General features: G+C 46.2%; 1 protein-coding gene across 1 annotated transcript in view; it reads right to left on the reverse strand.

The window, feature by feature from the left end:
• LOC132396569 (coiled-coil domain-containing protein 80-like) overlaps window positions 1–25,402 on the reverse strand; it is a 40,124-nt gene extending 14,722 nt beyond the window's left edge. The window contains exons 1-5 of the mRNA XM_059974227.1: window positions 23,262–25,402; window positions 18,164–18,320; window positions 13,884–14,017; window positions 12,299–12,450; window positions 4,396–4,499 (exon numbers count right to left, since the gene is read on the reverse strand). Coding sequence (XP_059830210.1) covers window positions 4,396–4,499; window positions 12,299–12,450; window positions 13,884–14,017; window positions 18,164–18,320; window positions 23,262–25,157 — 2,443 coding nt within the window. The 5' untranslated portion in view covers window positions 25,158–25,402. The remainder of the gene's footprint in view (window positions 1–4,395; window positions 4,500–12,298; window positions 12,451–13,883; window positions 14,018–18,163; window positions 18,321–23,261) is intronic.
• Between the last annotated feature and the right edge of the window lie 239 nt (window positions 25,403–25,641).

Consider the following 25,641-nt stretch of genomic DNA (forward strand, 5'->3'; position numbering starts at 1 on the left):
TCTTCCGAATAGATCAGCCCTACTTATTAATTCATTTTTGGTTGACTCGGGAATTACAGAAATATGGCGGTTTTTGAATCCTAAAGATAAAGAATTTTCTTTTTTTTCACATGTATATCATAGCTACTCTAGAATTGACTATTTTCTTATTGATCATCGGTTATTAATGGATGTTATTGATTGTAAATATGATTCTATTACTATTTCGGATCATGCACCCTTGAAGTTATCTATTAAGATTTCGGACTATTCCAATAACACCAGATCTTGGAGACTTAACACTACTTTGCTTCAAGACCCAGAATTTATTACTTATATAAAACAGCAAATTGACTTGTTCTTTTCTACAAACTGTACTGAAGGAATCGACAGAGGAATACTTTGGGACTCTTTTAAGGCTTTTATTCGTGGTCAAATTATCTCATATTCTGTTGGTAAAAGAAAACAAAGATATTTAGATATTGCTTTATTGGTGGATAAAATTAAGGAAATTGATAAGATTTATTCTGTGACTCCTACCAAAGAACTTTATAAGAAGAGAGTTGAGCTTCAAATGGAACATAGTTTACTATTATCTTCTTCAATTGAAAATCAATTAATTAGGACCAGGGCTCAATTTTATATTCATAGTGACCGTACTGGTAAACTGTTAGCTAATCAATTAAAGGCTATCTCGACTAAGCGACAAATTATTAAAATTCGCAAATCAGACGGTAATTTAACTACTGATCATAAAGAAATTAATAACACCTTTCAAGATTTTTATAAATCTTTATATCATTCAGAATTTGATGGTGACCAGTCCATGATAGATAATTTTTTTAACAATTTGAATATTCCTAAACTGACTGATGAAGATCATAGTCTGTTAGATGCTCCTATTTCTTTAGTGGAAATAGGAGAGGCTATTTCATCAATGAATTCAGGGAAAGCTCCTGGTCCTGATGGTTATATAGTAGAATTTTTTAAAACTTTTTCTTCTTTGCTTTCTCCTTGGTTATGTGAAATTTTTAATGATGCGTTTGCTAAGAAGAGATTACCTCAATCTTTTTATGAAGCTAATATTTCTCTAATTCTTAAAAAAGATAAAGATCCTACTTTATGTACATCTTATCGCCCTATATCATTATTAAATGTAGATTCTAAGAAATGTAATTTCGTTTTCTCTGCAGGAGTTCATCAATTTCAAAAATGCAACACATTATAGTTTGTTTATACATAGCATAAAGGCAAAAAAAAAACCCGTTGTATGCAGTGTTATTTCATTTTGTGGCTCCCAGTGTTTCTTTTCTGTGGGAAATGGGTCCATATTGGCTCTTTTAGTGGTAAACGTTGCCGACCCCTGCCCTAAAGGTTAACCTGCAGGTTGAGTCAGTTGTGAAGAAGGTGAATGCAATGTTGGCATTCATTTCTAGAGGTATAGAATATAACAGCTGGGATGTGAGGTTGAGGCTCTATAAGGCACTTGTGAGACCGTACTTGGAGTATTGTGTGTAGTTTTTGGCTCCTTATTTTAGAAAGGATATACTGACATTGGAAAAGGTTCAGAGAAGATTCACGCGAATGATTCCAGGAATGAGAGTGTTACCTTATGAGGAACATCTGGCAGCTTTTGTGCTGTATTCCCTGCGTTCAGGAGAATGAGGGGGGAATCTCATAGAAACATTCTGAATGTCAAAAGGCCTGAACAAATTAGATATGGCAAAGTTATTTCCCATGGTAGGGGATTCTAGGACAAGAGGGCACAACTTCAGGATTGAAGGACATCCTTTTAGAACTGAAATGCAGAGAAATTACTTTATCAGAAGATGGCAAATCTGTGGAATTTGTTGCCATGAGCAGCTGTGGAGGCCAAGACTTTGGGTGTATTTAAGGCAGAGATAGATAGGTTGTTGATTAGCCAGGGCATCAAAGGGTATTGGGTGCAAGCAGAGGAGTGGGGATGACTGGAAGAATTGGATCAGCCCATGATTGAATGGTGAAGCAGACTCGATGGGCTGAATGGCCTACTTCTGTTCCTATACCTTGTGGTCTTATGGACCGATTAACCCACCATCACATCATTGGACTGTGGGAGGAAACCGGAGCATCTGGAGGACACCCATGTAGGCAAGGGGAGAACTCCTCACAGCCAGTGGTGGGAATGGAACCCAGGTCACCTGTAAAGCGTTGTGCTAACCACTATGCTACCGTGCCTGCCACCCAACGTTACAACAAGAAATATATATGAAAAAGAACAGTGCAGAAAAGAGCAAAAAGCGAGGTAGTGTTCATGGGTTTGGAAATTTGTGTTATCCCTTTGTTCTACACAGACCCAAAACACTGACTGCTTCTCACTGCACTGAGGCTGTGTGACTTATCAGTTGTTACTGCAGTTTTTGTGTGTGCTGTATGCTGTGTGTAACTGTGTAAGGTGTTTTGTACTTTGGCCCTGGAAGGATGTTGTTTCCTTTAGCTGAATGAACCATAGAACCATAGAACATTACAGCACAGAAACAGGCCTTTTGGCCCTTCTTGGCTGTGCCGAACCATTTTTCTGCCTAGTCCCGCTGACCTGCAACTGGCCCATATCCCTCCATACACCTCTCATCCATGTACCTGTCCAAGTTTTTCTTAAATGTTAAAAGTGAGCCCGGATTTACCACTTCATCTGGCAGCTCATTCCACACTCCCACCACTCTGTGTGTGAAGAAGCCCCCCCCCCATGTTCCCTTTAAACTTTTCCCCCTTCACCTTTAACCCATGTCCTCTGGTTTTTTTCTCACCTGGCCTCAGTGGAAAAAGCCACCTTGCATTCACTCTATCTCTACCCATCATAATTTTATGTACCTCTATCAAGTCTCCCCTCATTCTTCTACGCTCCAGGGAATAAAGTCCTAACCTATTCAACCTTTCTCTGTAACTCAGTTTCTCAAGTCCCAGCAACATCCTTGTAAACCTTCTCTGCACTCTTTCAACCTTATTAATATCCTTCCTATAATTCGGTGACCAAAACTGCACACAATAATATGGTTGAATGATAATTAAATTTGAACTTCTGTCTTTGTCATGGAACACACAAACGATGCTGGGACGACTTGTGAAGTTTCTCAGTGGCCTTGGGTGATGTGATGCCTACTTTGGTGGCACTCTACCCTCTGGATGTGACCCAAGAGACTGAAAATGCTGGTGGGACAGCAGGTTGGGCAGCATCTCTTGTCCAGCTCTCATCAGGGAGGAGGCTACATACGTACCATCCATGCCAGGACCACCAGACTCAAAGACAGTTACCTTCCCCAAGCAGTAATGTTAATCAACACCTCCACCTACTAACCCACCCCTCCACACCCCCAACCACCACTACTTTATCATTTCCTGTCAGTCACCTTATGTACAGACACTCCTGTGCCTAGTGTCACTTCATGGACACACAATCGATTTATGTATATAAGCTATCTTATGTATTTATTATTATTGTGTTCTTTACCTTATTGTGTGTTTTGTGTTGCATCAAATCTGGAGTAACAACTATTTTGTTCCCCTTTACACTTGTGTACTGGAAATGACATGAACCACTCTTGACTCTTCAGTCTGTGGGAGGAAATAGACAGTCGATGTTTTGGGCTAAATCCCCTAATCTGGACACAGCTTGGATGAAGTCAGGCTTGTTCTCCCATCCCTGAACTCGCCTTAGCAACTGTAGGCATCATTTGTACAGTCATTAAAATGAAGGAAAAGATCAAAGTTGTAAGAGCAGAGGGAATGTAGGGCTGTACCAGGAAAGGAGCGGCTAGCATGGAAAATTAGGATAGGAAGTCCAGGACTGCGAACTTAGCGGGGAAATTCTGAAATTCTTTTCCCATTCTGGGAAAACCTCACTGGGGTTTAGAAGGATGATGGTGGGGGTGGGGGGGGGATGCTTGGGCCATCTCATTGAAAGCTATCAAATATTGAAAGACCGAGAGGGTGTGGATCGGAAGAGGAAGTTTCCGATAGTGGGGGAGTCTAGGACCAGAGGGACACCTCTTTAGAACAGAAAAATTTCTTCAGTGGTGAATCATTGCCACAGAGGTATGTGGAGGCCAAGTGATTGGGTATATTTAAAGCAGAGATTCATAGATTATTCATTAGTCAGGCCATCAAAGGTTATGACACAGGAGATTGGGGTTGAAAGAGATAATAAATCAGCCATGATGAAATGGTGGAGCAGAATTGATAAGCTGAATGGCTTAATTCTGTCCTGTATGTTCTGGTCCTATGATCTAAAAGTCTCTGCCTCTCACACCTGTGATACTGTCTGAGAGAGATGAGAGTTGAGCGGCCTGCCTGTGTGCCGATCATGAAATGAAGTGGCCCAGGATCATCAGGGTGTGTGCTAAAGGTCCTGAGGTGTAAACAGCTGTCTAAATAACTTACCTAAATGGCAGTCCTGGCCAGTGACAGCTGACATCTGCTGCTGGAACATCCATTCTTCCTCGTCAGGAGCTGAAATTATCAGCAGCCTTCGCTTCCTCTGTAACCTTAGAAAGAAAACAGACAATGGACAGACCCATGAAGATGCAGAGAATGTAGGGATACGGACCTGTGTAGGCAGAAAGGATGCATTTAAATGGTTATGCACATCATAGGCTAAAAGACCTGTTCTTGTGCTTCACTGTTCTACACTCAGTAGCCACTTTATTAGATACTTCCTGTGCCCAATAAAGTGGCCATGGAGTGTATGTTCATGGTCTTCAGCTGCTGTAGCCCAGCCACTTCAAGGTTCAACGTATTGTGTGTTCAGATGCTCTTCTGCACACCATGTTGTAACACATAGTTATTTGAGTTACTGTCACCTTCCCATCAGCTTGAACCAGTCTGACCTCTCTCATTAACAAGAGTTCTTTGCCCGCAGAACTGCCTCTCAATTGATGTTTTTTGATTTTTCACTCCATTCTCTGTAAACTCTAGAGGTTGTTGTGTGTGAAAATCCCAGGAGATCAGCAGTTTCTGAGATACTCAAGCCTCCCCATCTGGCACCAACAATCATTCCATAGCCAAAGTCACCTCTTCCCCATTCTGATGTTTGGTCTGATCAGCAACTGAACCTCTTGGCCACATCTGCATGCTTTTATGCATTGAGATGCAACCACCTGGTTGCGTTGGCTGGTTAGATATTCGCATTAATGAGCAGGTGTACAGGTGTACCTGGCCATTGAGTGTAGTTAGCTCAGAAAGGTGAGATTTCAAGTCCAACCACAGCAGCTAAGGAACTTAAATTCAAATAAAACTGGATTTAAAAAATTAATCTCAGGCACAATACTGTATGTATGGAACTATCGTTTGCTTTCCCTGGAGCAGTGGAGGCTGATGGGTCACTCAACAGAGGCAAAGGCTGGAGTTTCTTTCACAGGGTTGAAATGTCTAATACTAGAGGGCATGCATTTAAAGTGGGAGGGGACAAGTTCAAAAGAGATGTGAGGGGTAATAGTTTATTTATGCAGAGAGCGGTGGGTGCCCGGAATGCATTGCCTGAGGTGATGGTGGAGGCAGATACAATAGAGGTATCTAAGAGGCTCTTAGGTAGGAACAAGGATGTGGAGGAATGGAGGAATATGGACCACATTAGTAAAGGTAGAAAGTTGTGGGTATGTTACGTTGGTGCAGAAGTATGACCAAACTTCAACACACAGGATTATTTAATGACATTTCCAGTTCACAAAGGTAAAGGAGAACAAAATAATTGTTACTGCGGATCTGATGCAGCACAGAAAACACAATAAATATAAATACACACTATCGCTTATATATTCAGATTGAGTGTATGTCGATAAAGTGATGCTAGGCACAGGAGTGTCTATACATAAGGTGACTGACTGGAAATGATAAAGTAGTGGTTGGGGGTATGGAGGGATGAGTTAGTGGGTGGAGGTGTTGATCAACCTTACTGCTTGGGGAAGTAACTGCTTTTGAGTCTGGTGAAATGCAACATACCCTCCTCACTGATGGAAGAGGGACAATTCGTCGATGAACAGGGTGGGTGGGATCCTTCATAATGTTACTGACTCTTTTCCAGAACCTTTCTGTGTAATTGTCCGTAATGGTGGATAGGCTGGTGCCAGTGATGCGCTGAACATTTTTGACTACCTGGTGTAGAGCCTTCCTGTCTACCGCAGTGCAGTTTCCATTCCAAACGGAGCTGCAGCTTGTTAGGATGCCCTCTACTGCTCACCTGTAGAATCACATGGGTACAGAGGTGCACACTCCAGCTCCTCGGAAAAGCAGGGGTGTTGGTGAACTTTCCTGATTGTGGGCTGCCCCCAGCACACCTTCAGACTGTGCTGGCTGTTGACGCAAATTATGCATTTGACTATATATTTTGACATTTAGAAATATGTGACAAATAAAGCTAATCTTTATGTGCAAGCAGACAAGTTTAAATCATTCAGCATAACTTGGTGGGCAAAGGGCCTCTCTATACTCTTCAATGTTCCATGTTCTGGTAAGGGTACTGAAAACACGAGGGGAGATGCTTAAGATGAGAGGAAGGTTTTATTTTACACAGTGTGTGGTTGATACCTGGAATGCGCTGCCCAGGTTGGTGCTGAAATCAGATGTAACTGCTACATTTAAGAGATAAATGGATGTACATTTAAATAGGTAAGGCATTGAAGGCAACCCTGACTCATACATTCTTGAAATGTGAGAGGAGACTCACACAAACACATACAAACACCTTTCAGACAGCGGCGGGAATTGAACCCCCGGTTGCTGGCGTGACAGTCTTACACTAGCCTACTGCCCTAGACCTCAAAAGCTACAAGGTTACTGCTCAAGAAAGAGGGGAGATATAAGGAAGGAGAGCTAGCTGGAGATCTGGGACATGGGAAAATGCCAGAATCCGCTTGATAATTTCACAGAAATTTAGAAAATTCTTACAATAACAGAGAAGGAATGGGTTTGTAACTGAGAAAACAAATAGGAGAGTGGAAAGCTGTAAGAAATCAGCCAGACAGTAAAAAGAGAAACCAGCAAATGCCTCAGGTCAGTAACTCTTGCTCAGAAGTGGGGAGTGGGTGAGGGTGCAGTGGGAGGGGGACACTGGGGGATTACATTTTCAAACAGGGACACAAGTGAGACTACAGACTGCTGGGCTGGCATGGTAGAGCAGCAGTTAGCAACCCAGTTCAGTTTGTGTCGCTGCCTGTGAGAAGTTTGTGTATTCTCCTAGTAACTGTGTAGATTTCCTCCAGATGCTCCAGTTTCCTCCCACGTTCCAAAGACACATGGGTTAGTATGTTAATTGGGCAAATGAAATTTGGACAGCACAGGCACATTGGACCAGAAGGGCCTGTTACCATGCTGTATCTCTAAATAATAAATAAATATGATCATAAGACATAGGAGCAGGATTAGGCCATTCAGCCCATTGAGTGTGCTCCATCATTTCAACATGGCCGATTCAACCCCATACCCCCGCCTTCTCCCCACAACCACTGACACCCTTACTAATCAAGAATCTATCAATCTCTGCCTTAAATATACACAGCCACCTGTGGCAATGAATTTCAAGGACTTAACTTAAGATCAAGTTCAAATTTATTGTATCTGATTCTAAATTGGAGAAAGACCAATTTTGATGGTATCAGAAAAGATCTGGCAAGTGTGGATTGGCATGGGTTGTTTTCCGGCAAAGGCATACTTGGTAAGTGAGAGGCCTCCAAAAGTGAAATGTTGAGCGTACAAAGCTTGTATGTGCCTGTCTGAATAAAAGGAAAGTTAACAGGTGTAGGGAACCTCAGTTTTCAGGAGGTATGGAGGAAAGGAAAGGAGGTGCATAGCAGATATAGTCAAGTAGGAACAAATGAGGTGCTTATGGAGTACAAGAAATGCAAGAGAACATGTCAGAAAGAAATCAGGAGGGCTAAAAGAAGCCATGAAGTTGCTCTAGCAGACCAGCTAGCAGAGAAGACAGTCTGCTAGAGAATCCTAAGGGATTCTACAGATATGTTAAGAGCAAAAGGATTGCAAAGGACAAAATTGGTTCTCTGGAACAGCAGAATGGTAATCTGTGTGTGGAGCCAAAAGGGGTTAGACAATAGACAGTAGGTGCAGGAGTAGGCCGTTCGGCCCTTCTAGCCAGCGCCGCCATTCACTGTGATCATGGCTGATCGTACACAATTAGTACCCCGTTCCTGCCCTCTCCTCATATCCCTTGACCCCGCTATCTATAAGAGCTCTATCTAACACTCTCTTGAATTCATCCAGAGACTTGGCCTCCACTGCCTTCTGGGGCAGAGCATTCCACATATCCACCACTCTCTGGGTGAAAAAGTTTTTCCACATCTCTGTTCTAAATGGCCTACCCCTTATTCTTAAACTGTGGCCTCTCGTTCTGGACTTACCCATCAGCGGGAACATGCTTCCTGCCTCCAGTGTGTCCAATCCCTTAATAATCTTATATGTTTCAATCAGATCCCCTCTCATCCTTCTAAATTCCAGTGTATACAAGCCCAGTCGCTCCAATCTTTCAACATATGACAGTCCCGCCATTCTGCGAATTAACCTTGTGAACCTAAGCTGCACTCCCTCAATAGCAAGAATGTCCTTCCTCAAATTTGGAGACCAAAACTGCACAGAATACTCCAGGTGGTGTCTTACCAGGGCCCTGTAAAGCTGCAGAAGGACCTCTTTACTCCTATACTCAATTCCTCTTGTTATAAAAGCCATCATGCCATTAGCTTTCTTCATTGCCTGCTATACCTGCATGCTTGCTTTCATTGACTGATGTACAAGAATACCTAGATCTCGTTGTACTTCCCCTTTTCCTAACTTGACTCCATTTAGATAGTAATCTGCCTTCCTGTTCTTGCCACCAAAGTGGATAACCTCACATTTATCCACATTAAACTGCATCTGCCATACATTTGCCCACTCACCCAACCTGTCCAAGTCACCCTGCATTCTCATAACATCCTCCTGACATTTCACACTGCCACCCAGCTTTGTGTCATCAGCAAATTTGCTAATGTTACTTTTAATCCCTTCATCTAAATCATTAATGTATATTATAAACAGCTGTGGTCCCAGCACCAAATCTTGCGGTACCCCACTGGTCACAGCCTGCCATTCCAAAAGGCCATTCACTACTCTATTTCCTGTCAGCCAGCCAATTTTCAATCCATGTCAGTATTCTGCCCCCAATACCATGTGCCCTAATTTTGCCCACTAATCTCCTATGTGGGACTTTATCAAAAGCTTTCTGGAAGTCCAGGTACACTACATCCACTGGCTCTCCCTTGTCCATTTTCATAGTTGGGGAGATTCTAAATGAAATTTTTGCATGTGTTTGCTGTCTTGAGGCAAATTAGGGTGGATAAATCCCCAGGGCCTGACAAGGTGTTCCCTCGGACCCTGTGGGAGGCAAGTGCAGGAATTGCAGGAGCTCTAGCAGAGGTATTTAAATCATCCTTAGTGACAGATGAAGTATTGAAATATTGGAGAATAGCCAATGTTGTTCCACTGTTTCAGAAAGGATCTAAAAATAAACCAGGAAATTATAGACCATTGAGTCTGACATCACTAGTGGGAAAGTTACTTGAAGGTATTCTAAGGAATCGGAGATATGAGTATTTGGATAGACATGGACTGATTAAGGATAGTCAGCAAGGCTTTGTGCATGGTAGGTCATGTCTAGCCAATCTTACAGAGTTTTTCAAGGTATTTACCAGTAATGTTGATGAAGGCAAGGCTATGAATGTTGTCTACATGGACTTTAGCAATGCATTTGACAAGGTCCAACATGGGAGGATGGTCAAGAAGGTTCGGTCACTCAGCAATCAATATGAAGTAGTAAATTGAAGTAGTAAATTTACTATGAAGTAGTAAATTTCTAAATTGACTTTGAGGGAGAAGCCAGAAAGTGGTAGTAGATGGTTGCCTGTCTGATTGGAGGCCTGTGACTAGTGGAGTGCCACAGGGATCGGTGTTGGTTCTGTTGTTGTTTGTCATCTATATCAGCGATCTGGATGATAATGTGGCTAACTGGATCAGCAGATTTGTGGATGACACCAAGGTTGGGGGTGTAGTGGACAGTGAGGAAGACTACTGTGGCTTGCAGTGGAATTAGGACCAGATGGAAAAATGGGCTGAAAAATAGCAGATGGAATTTAATCCTGTCAAGTCTGAAGTGTTGCACTTTGGTAGGACCAACCATGGTAGGTCTTACACACTGAATGGTACGGCACTGAGGAGTGCAATGGAACAAAGGGATCTGGGAATACAGGTCTATAGTTCATTGAAAATGGGACACACATAGATAGGGTTGTAAAGAAAGCTTTTGGTACATTGGTCTTTATAAATAAATGTATTGAGTATAGGAGATGGGATGTTATGTTGAAGTTGTATAAGACATTGGTGAGGCCTAATTTGGAGTACTGTGTGCAGTTTTGGTCACCTACCTACAGGAAAGCTGTAAATAAGGTTGAAAGAGTGCAGAGAAAATTTACAAGGATGTTACAAGGGGTCTGGAGGACCTGAGTTATAAGGGAAGATTGAATAGGTTAGGACTTTATTCCTTGGAATATAGAAAATTGAGGGGAGATTTGATAGAGGTACAAAAAATTATGAGGGGCATAGATAGGGTATATACAATCAGGCTTTTTCCACTGGGGCTGGGTGGGACTACAATTAGAGGTCATGGGTTAAGGGTGAAAGGTGAAAAGTTTAAGGAGAATATGAATGGAAACTTTTTCACTCAGAGGGTTGAGAGAGAGTGGAACAAGCTGTCCGCACAAGTGGGGCATGTAAGTCCAATTTCAATGTTTAAGAGAAGTGTGGATAGGTACATGGATAGTAGGGCTATGGAGGGCAATGGTCCCAGTGAAGTTGATGGGAGTAGGGAGTTTAAATGGTTTTTGCATGGACTAGATGGGCCAAAAGGCCTGTTTCTGTGCTGTACTGCTGTATGACTGAACATATAGTGTATACAATCAAATGAAGCAACAATTCACTACCCTCTGGCTAACAAATGCACCGCCCAGCAACCCACCTATTTAACCCTCACCTAACCACAGGACAATTTACAATGACCAATTAACCTACTAACCAGTAGGACTTTGGATTGTGGGAAGAAACCAGAGCACCCACCCAGTCACCGGGAGAATGTACAAACATTCTACAGATGACTTTGGAATTGAACTCCGAACTCCAATGTGGAGAGGATATTTCCTATAGTGGGAGAGCCTGGGTCCAGTGGGAACAGCCTCAGAACAGAAGGACGCCTCTTTAGAACAGAGGTGAGGAGGAATTTCTTTAGCCAGAGGGTGGTGAATCCGTGGAATTCATTGACACAGACAGCTATCATCAGTTATACTTAAAGCAGAGATTGACAGATTCTTGATTAGTAAGAGTGTCAAAGGTTACGGGCAGAAGGCAGGAAAATGGGGTTGAGAGGGAAAATAAATCAGCCATGATCGAAAGGTGGAGCAGACTCGATGGGCCGAATAGCCTAATTCTGCTCCTATGTCTTGTGTTAATGAGGTTAGTGCAGGAAAACCGTGCTGAGGCAGAGATCAGCTGTGATCCCGATCAATGACAGGACCAGGTGGACTATTCCTGCTGGTTCTAAAGTTGTAACAAAAGACATCTGCACCCATACTGTTGAAAGCAGAGACTGAGACTTGCTCACACAGTACAGGACAGCTTTGGGCTCTTCAACCCACAGTGGCTGTGCTGAACATGATGACAAATATAACTAATCCTATGTGCTGTATATGGTCCATGTCCATCCATTCCTGCACATCCATGTGTCTGTCTAAAAGCCTCTCCAATGCCTCTATCATATCTGCCTCCACCACCACCCCGGCAACACATTCCAGGAAATGGACCACTCTCTGTGTAAGAAAAACCTGCCCTCTACACCTTCTTTGAACCTACCCCGTTCGCTTTAAAGATACGCCCTATAATTTTGACATTTCTACTTTAAGAAAAAGACTATCTAATCTATTTATGACTCTCATAATCTTATAAACCTCTATCAGGCCTCCTCTCAGCCTCCAGAGCAAATAACCCATTTGTCCAAGCTCTCCTTACAGCACATGCCTCTAATCCAGGCAGCATCCTTCTGCACCCTCTCCAAAGCCTCAACATCCGTCCTGTTAAGGGGGCAACCAGAACGACACAAAAGACTCCAATTGCAGCTCAACCAAAGTTTTACACGACAGTTGCAACTCGACTCCATGCCTCCAGCAATGAAAGCAAGCATACCATGTGCCTTCTTGGCTGTCCTGCTACTTGGGGTTCCACTTCAGGGAGGCACAAGATCCCACACACATCTTACCTGAAAAGGAATTTGTTGATGTTAACCTGACCTTCATGCTTGAGGCAGGTGACACCACTTTTCTTCTCCTGTTCAATCTCTGGTAGTCTGGAGGGAAACGTGTCCATGTAATTCACCAGAACTTTGATAGGAATGGGGACGTCGAAGTATTGCTGTGGAACAGAGCAGTTGGTTTAGAGCAGGCAACACCTCAACCCCTCAATCAGCAGACTCTTGAACCAGAGGGGATAACTTCACTCAGCCCAATCCTGAACTGTTCCCACAACCTGTGGACTCACTTTCAAGGACTTTGCACCTCATCTTTTCAATATTTATTACCTTTTTAAAAATATTTTTCCTTCCTTTTCTCATTTGCACAATTTGGTGTCTTTTGCATATTGATTGTTTGTCCATCCTGTTGGGGGCAGCCTTTTATTGATTCTATTGTGTTTCTTTGTACTTACTGTGAATGCCTGCAAGGAAATGAACCTCAGGGGTGTATATGGTGACATAAATGTACTTTGATAATAAATTTACTTTGAACTTTGAATTTTGTATAAGGCCCACAACTGGTCAACCATCGATATTGCGTCCTAGCTGGTACGCAGGCCAGGACAGTATGATATGGAGAGAAAGCTGTTGCCCATGTAGCAGGCTCACAGCTGATGAACCCAAAGGAACAGCAGAGACCAATACAGTTTGGTACCAGCACCATCACAGGAATTGCCAGTCAGTGTTGAATTCATCATTGGTCTGCTTTAGGAACTCCAGGACCAGATATTTCCTCCAGATTTACTCCAGAAGCCTTCTCCATGTGTGGGTATGGCCGCATGCTGTGGAGGTTTGAGATCAGAGTTTGTATTCTCCTGGTAATTTTGTATACCTCTCAAATATCCCCTCATTTTCCTGAAGCCCTAACCTACTCAGCCTTTCCCTATAACTCAGGTCCACAAGTCCCAGCAACGGATTGTAACTTATGGTAATTTTTATTTCATAGAACCATAGAACATTACAGCACAGAAACAGGCCTTTTAACCCTTCTTGGCTGTGCCGAACCATTTTTCTGCCTAGTCCCGCTGACCTGCACCTGACCCATATCCCTCCATACACCTCTCATCCATGTACCTGTTCAAGTTTTTCTTAAATGTCAAAAGTGAGCCCAGATTTACCACTTCATCTGGGAGCTCATTCCACACTCATTATTTCATTATTGCACTGAACTGCTGCCACAACATAACACAATTCATGACCTATATCCATGTACCAAGGTAACGTAACGGTAATAGTTGCTATTACAGCTCGGGCTGTTGGAGTTCGGAGTTCAATCCTGCGTCCCCTGAGAGAGTCTGAATGTCCTCTTGTGGAAGGCGGCCGTTTCCTCGGGTGCCCTGGGTCTTCACAGTCCAAGGATGTACCGGTTGACAGGTTAATTGGTCATTGTAAATTGTCCCATGTCTAGGCTCGGGATGCTGACGGCACTGTTCAGAGAGCTGGAAGGCCCTGTTCCACGCTGTGTTCCCAAATTCAGTAAATACTGAATCTGAAATACCAATCTTCTGTTCCAAAGTGAACTCAATGAAAATGGCAAAACTGTGTCGACTCTCACCTTCACTTTCATGTTGTAATCCACCAGCACCATAAAGAATTCATCAAAAGTCATGCCAAAATCTTTCCTGAGCTCTGTGATCACCTCTTCGCTGACAGGTCCAGTCATGGGATCATCCAGGGCTTTTTCATTCTCTGAAACAGAAACAGGGAGACACGTCAAGGAAATGGAAACCACAGAGACTCTGAAAGGACCATAAGCTCCTGCATCATGCCCTCCACATTCACCCACGTGCCTGCAACAAGTTCAGGTTTACTGACATAGTCACGCGACCTGTAGTGGTCACTCGGTGTATGTTCGTGGTCTTCTGCTGCTGGAGCCCATCCACTTCAAGGTTCAATGTGCTCTGCATTCAGAGACATTCTTCTGCACACCACTGTTGTGACACGGGGTCATTTGAGTTACTGTCCCCTTCCTGTCAGCTTGAACCATTCTCCTCTCACCTCTCTTATTAACAAGGTATTTTTGCCCACAGAACTGCCACTCACTAGATGTTTTTTGATTTTACACACTATTCTCTGTAAACTCTAGAGGTTCTTGTGTGTGAAAATTCAGGAGATCAGCAGTTTCTGAGATACTCAAACCACCCCATCTGGCACCAACAATCATTTCAATCATCAAGGTCACTGAGATCACATTTCTTCCCCATTCTGATGTTTGGTCTGAACAACATCTGAACCTCTTGACCCTGTCTGCATTCTTTTCCACATTGAGTTGCTGCTGCGTGATGGGCTGATTAGATATTTACATTAGCATGCAGATGGACGGGTGTACCTAACCATGAATATTAGCTTTTAGCAGCAGTAGTTCAGTCATCACAAACATGACAGGCATAAAATAAATTAAGATAAATTATATCTACTGTGCTAGGGTGCCTGATTTTGCACAGTACTGTAGTAATTTTATGTGTTGCACTGTCTTGCTGCCACAAAAAAACAAATTTCATGACATATGTGAGTGATGATAAACCTGATTTAGATACGGGTCTCTATTGTGGACTGAGAGTGGGAAAGGGGCAGGGAGAGGGGAAAAGAGAAAGAAAGAGGGGAGGGAATAGGAAGCACAAGAGACATTCTGTAATGATCAATAAACCAATTGTTTGGAATCAAATGACCTTGTCTGGTGTCTCACCAGCCCCCTGTCCCAAACCCCTCCCGCGGCGTTCCACCCTCACCATTCCCAACATCCTTTGCTCCTGCCAGATTTACAAACACATTCTCCACTCCACGTTGATAAATACAGTACTGTGCAAAAGTCTTTGGCACCCTAACTACTGCACATATATGTGCTGAAGAGTTTAGCACAGTACTGTGACTTACAAATCAAAATAACAGTGAACCCGAGTAGTTTGGGAAAGAGAACTAAAGGCCGAGATACTGTCTGGGTTTTTTTTTGGGGGGGGGGGGTCAGTTCAAGAACCTGATGGCAGTGGGGGGGGGGTCAGTTTTTTGGGGCTCGGTTTGAGAACCTGATGGCAGTGGGGGGGGGGTCAGTTTTTTGGGGCTCGGTTTGAGAACCTGATTGCAGTGGGGGGGGGGTCAATTCAATAACCTGATGGCAGGGGGGGGTTCAGTTTTTGGGGGTCAGTTCAAGAACCTGATGGCAGTGGGGCATGGTTTTCTTAGGGATCAGTTTGAGAAGCTGATGGCAGTGGGGGATCGGTTTTTTTTTGGGGAGTCAGTTCGAGAACCTGATGGCAGTGGGGGATTGGTCTTTTGGGGGGGGGGTCAGTTCGAGAACTTGATGGCGGGGGGGGATCTGTTTTTTTGGGGGGGTCAGTTCGAGAACCTGATGGCAGTGGGGGGGGATCTGTTTTTTTTGGGGGGTCAGTTCGAGAACCTGATGGCAGTGGGGAAGAAGATGTGGCAGTATCTTGAGGCAGAGTAACTTGCCAGTCTGATCACTGGGGTAACATGAGGCCTTCTGCTGGTCAGAGTCAACCATGGATGTTGTGTCCTAGCTGTCTACATGATACACAAGCCAGGCCAGTACGAAATGGAGAGCAAGCTGCAGTCCATGCAGCAGGCCTCCCCCACACAGCTGATCAAAGGAACGGCAGAGACCGATACAGTTTGGCTCCAGCAGCATCGCAGGAGTTGCCAGTCAGCATTGAACTCAATGTGGGACTGCCTTAGGGTCTCCAGCTCCAGACCTTTCCCTCGGGGTTTACCCCCGAAGTCTTCCCCATGAGTGGGTATGGCCACAAGGCAGCGGAGTTTTGAAATCACCTTCTCCTAGATGGACTACCAACCATGCCGATGAACACCCCATCTGCCCAGAGCGACTGGTTTTAAAGTGCCAGTAACCCACATATGCCCCTTCTTCTGTCATTAGAAACAGTTCCTCTGGGTTTAGTAGCTGAGCCAGACGTGAAGGGCAGGAGCTGGACTTGGTTGTCAGAGGTTACTTGAGGCACAACGCCAGGAAGTGGGAGCCTGTCCCCAACACCCCCAGCCATTACAGCCTGAAGGAGCCATTGGGGTCACGAGCAGGCCATGTTCCACCACCCTATTTCAACATTTCTCTGCGTTGATTTGTATCTTTTGATAGATACAAATTAAAATGTCTGACTCAGTCCTGGGACCCCTGGCTGACCCCAATTCCCACACTGGCTGAGTTCCAGATTTTCCTTTCGCATGAATAATCGACTGGCTTCATTCTGCACTCCATCTCAGCTGTCTGGCATCCTGAACTGGGAACTTGGTTTGTTAGTGTCCAGTGAAAAACATGCTATGGTACTTAAACGTCTGTCTGCCTTTGCACTGAATCTCTTGACAGAGACTTCCCTTTCCCCAGGCTGGAAATGTCTAATACCCGAGGGCATGCATTGAAGGGGAGAGGGGTAATTTCAAAGGAGTTGGGAGAGCAAGTCTTGACTTTACGCAGAGTGTTGGATGCCTGGAAAGCACTGCCTGAGGAGGTGGTCGAGGCACAAACACTAGGAACATTTCAGAGACGTTTAGATCAGCACAGGGATGTGAGGGAAATGGAAGGATATGGATATTGTGTAGGCAGAAGAGATCAGTTGAGTTGGCCATTTGATTACTATTGGTTCAGCACAACATTGTGGACTGAAGGGCCGGTTCTTGCACTGTGCTGTTCTGAATAAAATCCCTGAATCTCCTTGAATTCCTCACAAGGGCTCTCGGCCTGAATCACTGACTATTTATTCCTCTCCACCGATGCTGCCTGGCCTGCTGAGTTCCTCCAGCACTTTGTATGTGTTGCTTGGATTTCCAGCATCTGCAGAAACTCCTGTGTTTTGGAGAATGGGGTAACAGGATGTTTGGAGAAGAGGGGGATTATTAGAGGGTTAGAATGGAGGAATGGGTCAAAATACATACTGCACACCATCTACTACACAGAGATTCAACACCCTGCAGGCATTTACAGTACAACAAAGAAATACAATGGAATCAGTGTAAAACTACACACGAAGACAAACAATCAATGTGTAAAAGAAGATAAATTCCACAAATAAGTAGATAGATAAAAAATAATACTCAAAGAATGAGTCCTTGAAAGTGAGTCTATAGGTTATGTTCAGGGATCAATTCAGAGTGGTAGTGAGAGAAGCTATCCACGCCGGTTCAGGAGCCTGATAGTATATACTTTTTATACTGGAATAATAAAGGTGGGTTGGAAGTGGGAAGGGGAAGTGAGAAGGGAAGGAAGTGGGAGGAGGGAAGCTTGGAAGAGGGAAGGGGAGAGTTGGAAGTTTGAAGTGGGAGATGGGATGGTTGGAAGTGAGCAGTGGGAGGTGGGATGGTTGGAAGTGAGTTGGGATGGCTGGAAGCGAGAAGCGGGACGTGGGATGGCTGGAAGCGGGAGGTGGGATGGCTGGAAGTGAGGTGGGATGACTGGAAGTGAGGTGGGATGGCTGGAAGTGAGAAGAGGGAGGTGGGATGGCTGGAAGTGAGAATAGGGAGGTGGGATGGCTGGAAGTGAGAAGAGTGAGATGGGATGGTTGGAAGTGAGAAGAGTGAGATGGGATGGCTGGAAGTGAGAAGAGTGAGATGGGATGGCTGGAAGTGAGAAGAGTGAGATGGGATGGTTGGAAGTGAGAAGTGGGAGGTTAGATGGCTGTAAGTGAGAAGAGTGAGATGGGATGGCTGGAAGTGAGAAGAGTGAGATGGGATGGCTGGAAGTGAGAAGTGGGAGGTGGGATGGCTGGAAGTGAGAAGTGGGAGGTGGGATGGGAGGTTGGAATCAGTAAGAAAGGTGCAAAGCAGAGGGAGAGAGATTGGAATAGAAGGATTTGGGATGAAGAGGTCACTCACCGGTCTGGTAGTGTTCCACAGTCAGGGTGCTGTTGGATAGTGATCCCAGGATGATGATCACACTGATCCGCCGAAGAGCCAGCTGACACACGTGCTCCAGATACTCATCCCTCTGCTGGATATAGAGCCGGCTGTTTATGCTGGGTGCAGTAATCACCTGTCAGAGACACGGAGATGAGTCAGAGTCACACACGCAAAGTCTGTCTCTCTCACTCTATCACACACATACACACACTCAGTCTCTCTCACTCTCACACATACACACACACCATCTCACATACTCAGTCTCTCTCTTCTCTCTCATACATAGTCTCTCTCTCACACACAGTGTCTCTCTCACACAGTATCTCTCACTCTGTCACACACAGTCTCTCTCACACACACAATCTCACATACACAATCTCTCACACATATAGTCTCTCTCACACACACAGTGTCTCTCTCACAGTCTCTCTCACTCTGTCACACACGTACACACACTCAGTCTCTCTCACTCTCACACATACACACACACCATCTTGCATACTCACAGTCTCTCTCTTCTCTCTCATACATACAGTCTTTCTCTCACACACACAGTATCTCTCTCACACAGTCTCTCTCACTGTCACACAGTCTCTCTCACACACACAATCTCACATACACACAATCTCTCACACATATACACACAGTCTCTCTCACACATACACACAGACTCACTCAGTCTCTCACTCTCACACATACAGTCTCTCCCTCACACTCTCAGTCTCTCTCTCTCTCTCATACACATACACACACACCATCTCACATACTCACAGTCTCTCGCTCTCCCATGTCCATAGCAACCATGGTGCTCACCAAGCTAATCCCACTGGACTTTTTTTCGCTTCTATAAGGTCACCTCCATCTCCTAAGGTCGCAGGGAAAAGTTCCTAGTCTGTCCATCTTCTCTCTAGTTCTGGCAATAATAAATCTTTTCTGCACTCTTCCCAGTTTAATAACATCCGTCCTGTAGCAGGCCAATCAAACTGGACACAACATGCCAACTGCAGCCTCACCAGTGACCCGTACAACCACACCATGACCTCCATCCCCTCCTTGACTGCAACTTGAGCCTAAGTGCCACTTTAACAAGGCACCTGGATGATAGGAAAATGAAGAACTATGTAGGAGGGAAGAGTTGGATTGATCTTCAAGTGGTTAAAAAATCAGCATGGTATACACGGGCTTAAGGGCCTGTACTGTTCTTCATTTTTTGTTCAAAGCATCCCAAGGTATTCACAAAGTAGTCAACTACCTACAGAAAAAATATCAGTATCACTGAAAAAGTGCAAAGAAAATTTACAAGGATGTTGCTGGGACTTGAGGATCTGAGTTATTGGGACAGGTTGAATAGGTTAGGACTTTATTCCTTGCAAGACTGATGGAAGATTTGATAGAGCCATACAAAATTATGAGGGATATCTTATAGGGTAAATGCAAGCAGGCTTTTTCCAATGAGGTTGGGTGAGACTAGAACCAGAGGTCATAGATTAGGGATGAAAGGTGAAATATTTAAGGGGAATCTGAGGGGGAACTTCTTCACTTAGAGGGAGGTGCAAGTGTGGAACGAGCTTGCCAGTGGAAGTGGGGGATGCAGGTTCGATTTCAACATTTAAGACAAGTTTGGTTAAGTTTGGAAAATGGACTAGATGGGTAATAAAAGGGGACAATGAAATGGTGGACAAAGTTGATAAATGTTTTGTGACAGTCTTCAATGAGGAAGGCACGAGTAGGGTGCCAGAAACTCGAGTGTCAGGAGGCAGAGGTGAGTGTAGTTGCTATTACTAAGGAGAAGATGCCTGGGAAGCTGAAAATCTGAAGGTAGATAAGTCACCTGAAACAGATGGTGTACGGTCCAACATTCCAAAAGAGGTAGCTGAAGAGATTGTGGAGGCATTAGAAATGAACTTTCTTGAACCACTAGATTCTGAAATGGTTCCTGTGGACTGGAATATTGCAAGTGTCACTCCACTCTTTATGAAGGGACGATGGAGGCAAAATAAAGGAAATTATAGACCAGTTAGCCTGACTTCAGTGGTTGGGAAGATATTGTAAGGATGAAGTTTTGGGGTACCTGGAGCCATATGATAACAAGGGCCAAGACAATATAGTTTCCTTTATGGGAATCTTGCCTGACAAATCTGTGGGAACTATTTGAGGAAATAACAGGCAGGACAGATGAAGGAGAGTCAGTGGATGTTGTATACTTGGATTTTCAGAAGGCCTTTGACAATAACTGGTGTTATCCACTGGAGTTTAGAAGAATGAGGAGGGTTCTCATTGAAACCTATCAAATATTGAAAGGCCTAGATAGAATGGATATGAAGAGGTTGTTTCCTTTAGTGGGAGAATCTAGGCCCAGAGGGCACAGCCTCAGAATGTTGCATCTGTGGAATTCATTGCCACAGACGGCTATAGAAGCCAAGTCATTGGGTATACTTACAACGGAGGTTAATAAGTTCCTGATTAGTAAGTGTGTCAAAGGTTACAGGGAGAAGGCAGTAGAATGGGATTGGGGGATAATAAATCAGGCATGGTAGAATGCAGGAGCAGACTCAATGGGCCAAATGGTCTAATTCTGCTCCCATGTCTAGTCTCTAAAACTTGCTTATGATGTCTGTAAGAAGAGAACCTGTTTGTGACCCAAGGGCAGCCTGTAATGCTATGAGAAGCATAGCAAGTGAAAAGACAGCAGCAGATTCCCCTCACTGAGAGGTCACTGACCAGGAAGCAGACTACTGAAGGGAAAGGATGGAGAGGTCAAGTGAGGCTTCCTCACCTTGAGGGTGGAGGAAAGGGTAGTGCAGACAGGGACCCTCCCCATGACAGACAGTATCTGGATAGAGACACATGTACTACAGTGAGGGAGCTAGGCAGGGGAATAGATGAATCGACATACCACACTTCTCACTGTCTCTATAAAGCAGCCAACATAATCAAAGACCCCACTCGCCCAATCCGGACATTCTCCCCTCTCCCCTCTCCCCGTGGGCAGAAGATACAAAAGCCTGAAAGCACGGACCACCAGGCTCCAGGACAGCTTCTACCCACTGTTAACACTCTGATCGTACCTCTCGTACACTGAAAGTGGACTCTTGGTTTCCATCTGCCTCATCATGGTCCTTGCAACATACGGTCAATGGGCACTGCACTCTGTCTGTAACACGTCCTTGTGCATTCTGTTTTCCTTTTGTACCCCCTCGATGTCCTGACACGCGGAACGATCTGTCTGGCTGGTGGAAGCTTTTCACTGTACCTCGGTACATGTGACAATAATAAACCCATTTCAAATCCAGTTCTAATCAGTTTCACTTTTGGCCAACAGACACTGAGCTGCCTGATTCTTTCTTTGCCTTAACTCTTGATAGCTCTCTCAAAGGGTTTAACACAAACAGAACAGTACAGCACCAGAACAGGCCCTTCAGCCCACCACATCTGTGCTGTACATGATGCTGAATTAAACTAAATCTCTTGTCTGTACATTCACATGTTGGTCTAAAGGCTTCGTAACTGTCTCTATCATACGCCTCCACCACCCCGGCCACTCTCCTCTCCCTGTGTAAAAGGAATTTAACCCACACATCTCCTTTTAACTTGCACCTTCTCACCTGAAATGCATGCCCTCTGGTATTAGACATTTCGACCCTGGTAAAATTATTCTTTCTAAACCACTCATAATTTTGTAAACCTCTAGGATAAATACAAGCAGGCTTTTTTCCTCTGCGGTTAGGTGGGACTACAACCAGAGGTCATGGATTAAGGGTGAAAGGTGAAATGTTTAAGGGGAACATGAGGGGCAACTTCTTCACTCAGAGGGTTGTGAGAGTGTGGAATGAGCTGCCTACGCAAGTGGTGCATGTGAGCTCGATTTCAATGTTTAAGCGGAGTTTGGATAGTAGGGATAGGGAGAGCTATGGTGCAGGTTGATGGGAGTAGGCAGTTTAAATGGGTTTTGGCATGAATTAGATGGGCTGAAGGGCCTGTTTCTATGCTGTACTTCTCTATGACTCTAACAAATCTCCCCTCAGTCAGCCCCGGGTGTTCCAGAGAAAACAACGCATGTTTGTCCAACCTTGCCTTGTACCTTAACGATCTGATCCAGGCAGCTTCCTGCTGAGCCTCTGCATCCTTCCAGTGGCCAGCACAACGGCACGCAGTACTCGGTGCAGCCCATACCCCCGCAAAATGCTTAATCTCTGCAGAACGGTTCTGTTCTGGGACAGGAGTTAATCTGTGGACCTGTCGCGTGAGTGTAGCGGGGGAGGGCGGGGATAGGAAGGGGTCTAGTGCCCAGTTTATTACCCCCACTCTCCCACCCCTACAGTTGTACAAGCCATTGCTGAGGCCGAACTTGGGCTACTGTGTACGGTTAGGTGGCCCCGTTATAGGAAAGACGTGACTAACTGGAAAGCACACAGTGAAGATTTCTGAGGATTTTGCCAGGACTCGAGCGCCTGCGAGGGTGGTCAGGCTTGGACTTTACTCCTTGCTGGCCAGGAGGTGGACTACGACCTCACGGTAACGTTAAAAATATAATTAAGATGGATAGCGCAGCGGTTAGTGTAACGCTGTACAGCGCCGGTTCAGTTGCCGCCATCGACCGGGAGGACTTGAGACGCTCGTTTCCTCCCACATTCCAACAGGGTTAGGAAGTTGTGGTCATGCTGTGTTGATGGAGAAAGTAAGACGACGCTTGCAGGAATACCTCACCCCACCCCCACCCCCACCCTGTGTTGATCCTTGATGCAGACGACGCGTTTCACTGCCTGGTTCAATTTACATGATGAATAAAGTTAATCTAATATTTTTCCCAGGGTAGGGAGACTAACATTAGGGGCATAGATTTAGGGTGAGTAGGGGAAGATTTAAGAGACCTGAGAGGTAACTCCCAGAGGGTGGAACCTGCTGTAGAGGTGATTGAGACAGGTACAACACTATCATTTTAGAAGCGTTTGGTCAGGACCAAACACAGGAAGGAAATTGGGACAAGCTGGGTGGGCACCATGGTCGGCACGGACTGGTTGGGCCGAAGGACTTGAATACGTGCATTATTGCTCCATAAATCGGGCCAACTCACCAACAGCCTCCTCTTGTTGCGGAACTGCTCCAGGAAATGCTGGCTGCCACCCCGCTTCGAGCCCCTGGACCCCTTCTTGTTCTTCCGATTCCTCCTGTTCTTCCGGCCTTTGCCTCTGCTCCCTTTCCCCGAGTTCTCCCTGTCTCTGCCCTTCACCTTCTCGGCTTTGGCACGAGCGGTCGGCGGGGGACGGCCCCCGTTCCTCTCTCCGGGAGTGGAGACTCTGTCGGGCGGAGGCTCGCTCTGCCCCCTCCCCGCCTGCGAGCGCTTGGGACTGGAAGCCGGTGTTGGCCGCCGCTCCGGTGGGCTGCTGTGCTCGGGGAGGGGGCTCCACGAGGTGGTCCGGAGGATGGGGTCCTCGGTGACCTGGCGTTGGCCGTAGTGAGATCCTGCGGTATCAGGATTGAAGGCTAGAGCCGTGAACTCTTCAGGGCTGCCGCCGTCCGGACGCTGGACCGCAGGGGCGGGGGGTTGGGAGTCGGGAAGAGGAGCCGCGGTTGGGGTCCCATCAGTGTTGGGCGCTGTCTGGAGGGGGTGCCTGGCTTTGGCCATCTTCATCAGCATCACCTTCTTCTCGATCTGCCCCAACAGCTGTTTCACAGTCTCCTGCCCCGGGCCAGCCGGGTTCCGAGGTGACTTGGCTTTCCTCGCCCTAGCGGCGCCCCGTTCCGAGCTCAGAGCTTTCTGCCTCCGCCGTCCCACAGCCGGTGTTCGGGGCGGCTCTGGGTACCTTCCGTTCGGAGACCGAAAGTGCTTCCGTGAGCTGGGCAAACCTGGTCTTAGCCGGGCATTTGATTGAGAACCTCTGGGCACAGTCCTGATGCGCACTGTCCCAGTGGGAGAGGTCCCGTTGGCTACTGATCTGTTAGGGAGGCTCCCAGAGGGAGAGGTCCCGTTGGCTACTGATCTGTTAGGGAAGCTCCCAAGGGGAGAGGTCCCGTTGGCTACTGATCTGTTAGGGAAGCTCCCAAGGGGAGAGGTCCCGTTGGCTACTGATCTGTTAGGGAGGCTCCCAAGGGGAGAGGTCCCGTTGGCTACTGATCTGTTAGGGAGGCTCCCAAGGGGAGAGGTCCCGTTGGCTACTGATCTGTTAGGGAGGCTCCCAAGGGGAGAGGTCCCGTTGGCTACTGATCTGTTAGGGAGGCTCCCAGAGGGAGAGGTGCTGTTGGCTACTGATCTGTTAGGGAGGGTCCCAGTGGGAGAGGTCCCGTTGGCCAAATTCCTACCGGCGGGGGCCTGCAATGAGGGTTTCCGGGCCCGGAACCCGATGCATTTCTGCTTCTGTGCCCTCCTGGTCAAACTCTCCACCTTCCGGAGGGGCATCTGGTCCACCGTCTCCAGCACCGCCTGCATCCTCACCGCGTACGGGAATCTCTCGTAGACCTGCAGCGACTTCCGGAGCAGCACCATGCCGAAGCGAGAAGGCTCCAAGGACAGTCGTTGGCTGATCTGCTTTACCACCTCCGGCCTCAGCCTCTCCTCCAGTACCTTACCTTCCTGAGACACTCTCAGCAACTTGCCCCGGGCCGGCCGGCTGCCCTGGAACAGGACCAGAAACAGGAGATCCCTCAGCGCCAGCTCGCACCTCAGCGCTCTGTTTTTGAGGTCCACCTGCCTCTCCATCAGTCGGTAGGACGTGTCCCGAGGACCGGGAGCGGCGATCACCAGCAGCCGAGCTTTGCCGAAGTGCCGGGCCAGGGGGCCGTGGTGAGCGCCGGGCGTCGGCGGGCTCTTGTGATCAGTCGGGGACTGCGAACCGTCTCCAGACGCCAGCCGGAGCAGCGAGAGCAGCAGCACGCAAGCGGCGAGCGGCCGGTGCGGGGCAGCCATCCTTACCGCTCCGCATTCAGAGCCCCGACTGACGAGCAAAGTCCTGTGCGAGAAATCCCATCCCATCGGCCAGGAAAAAAATCCTCAGCCCACAGTTCTGTTCCAGTCGCGATACGAACGCTTGCGAAGAGTGCCGCAAACCGCGCTGATGTGCGTGCGTGTGTGTGTGGAATGCAACATATTCGCCTACTGTTAACCAGGTGTGACTACAGGGGTGTACAAACCAAATGTAAACACTGTCACAAAAACATATGCACACCCTAAACAAAAGTGAGCAGAGTTAACCGCCCTCCCCCGGCCCCGGCCAGGCAGAGGCATTTGAGCATATAGCCACGTGTGCATCCAAGCCCAGTAACGGGCCGGCCAGCCCTTTAAACCCCGAGGGAGTCCCTTTACTTCCTCTCAAGCTGTCGGCCTCTCAGTCACCCCACGCCTTTAATTCAAAGAACAAGAGGGAAAAAAAATTATCCTTTCTCCGGGTTACCGTCAGAACCGGCATAAAAGACAAACATCAGACACAGTCACATATCACTGACAACATACATCACAT

The sequence above is a fragment of the Hypanus sabinus genome, chromosome 7, assembly GCF_030144855.1.
Source record: "Hypanus sabinus isolate sHypSab1 chromosome 7, sHypSab1.hap1, whole genome shotgun sequence".
Taxonomy (NCBI): Eukaryota; Metazoa; Chordata; class Chondrichthyes; order Myliobatiformes; family Dasyatidae; genus Hypanus; species Hypanus sabinus.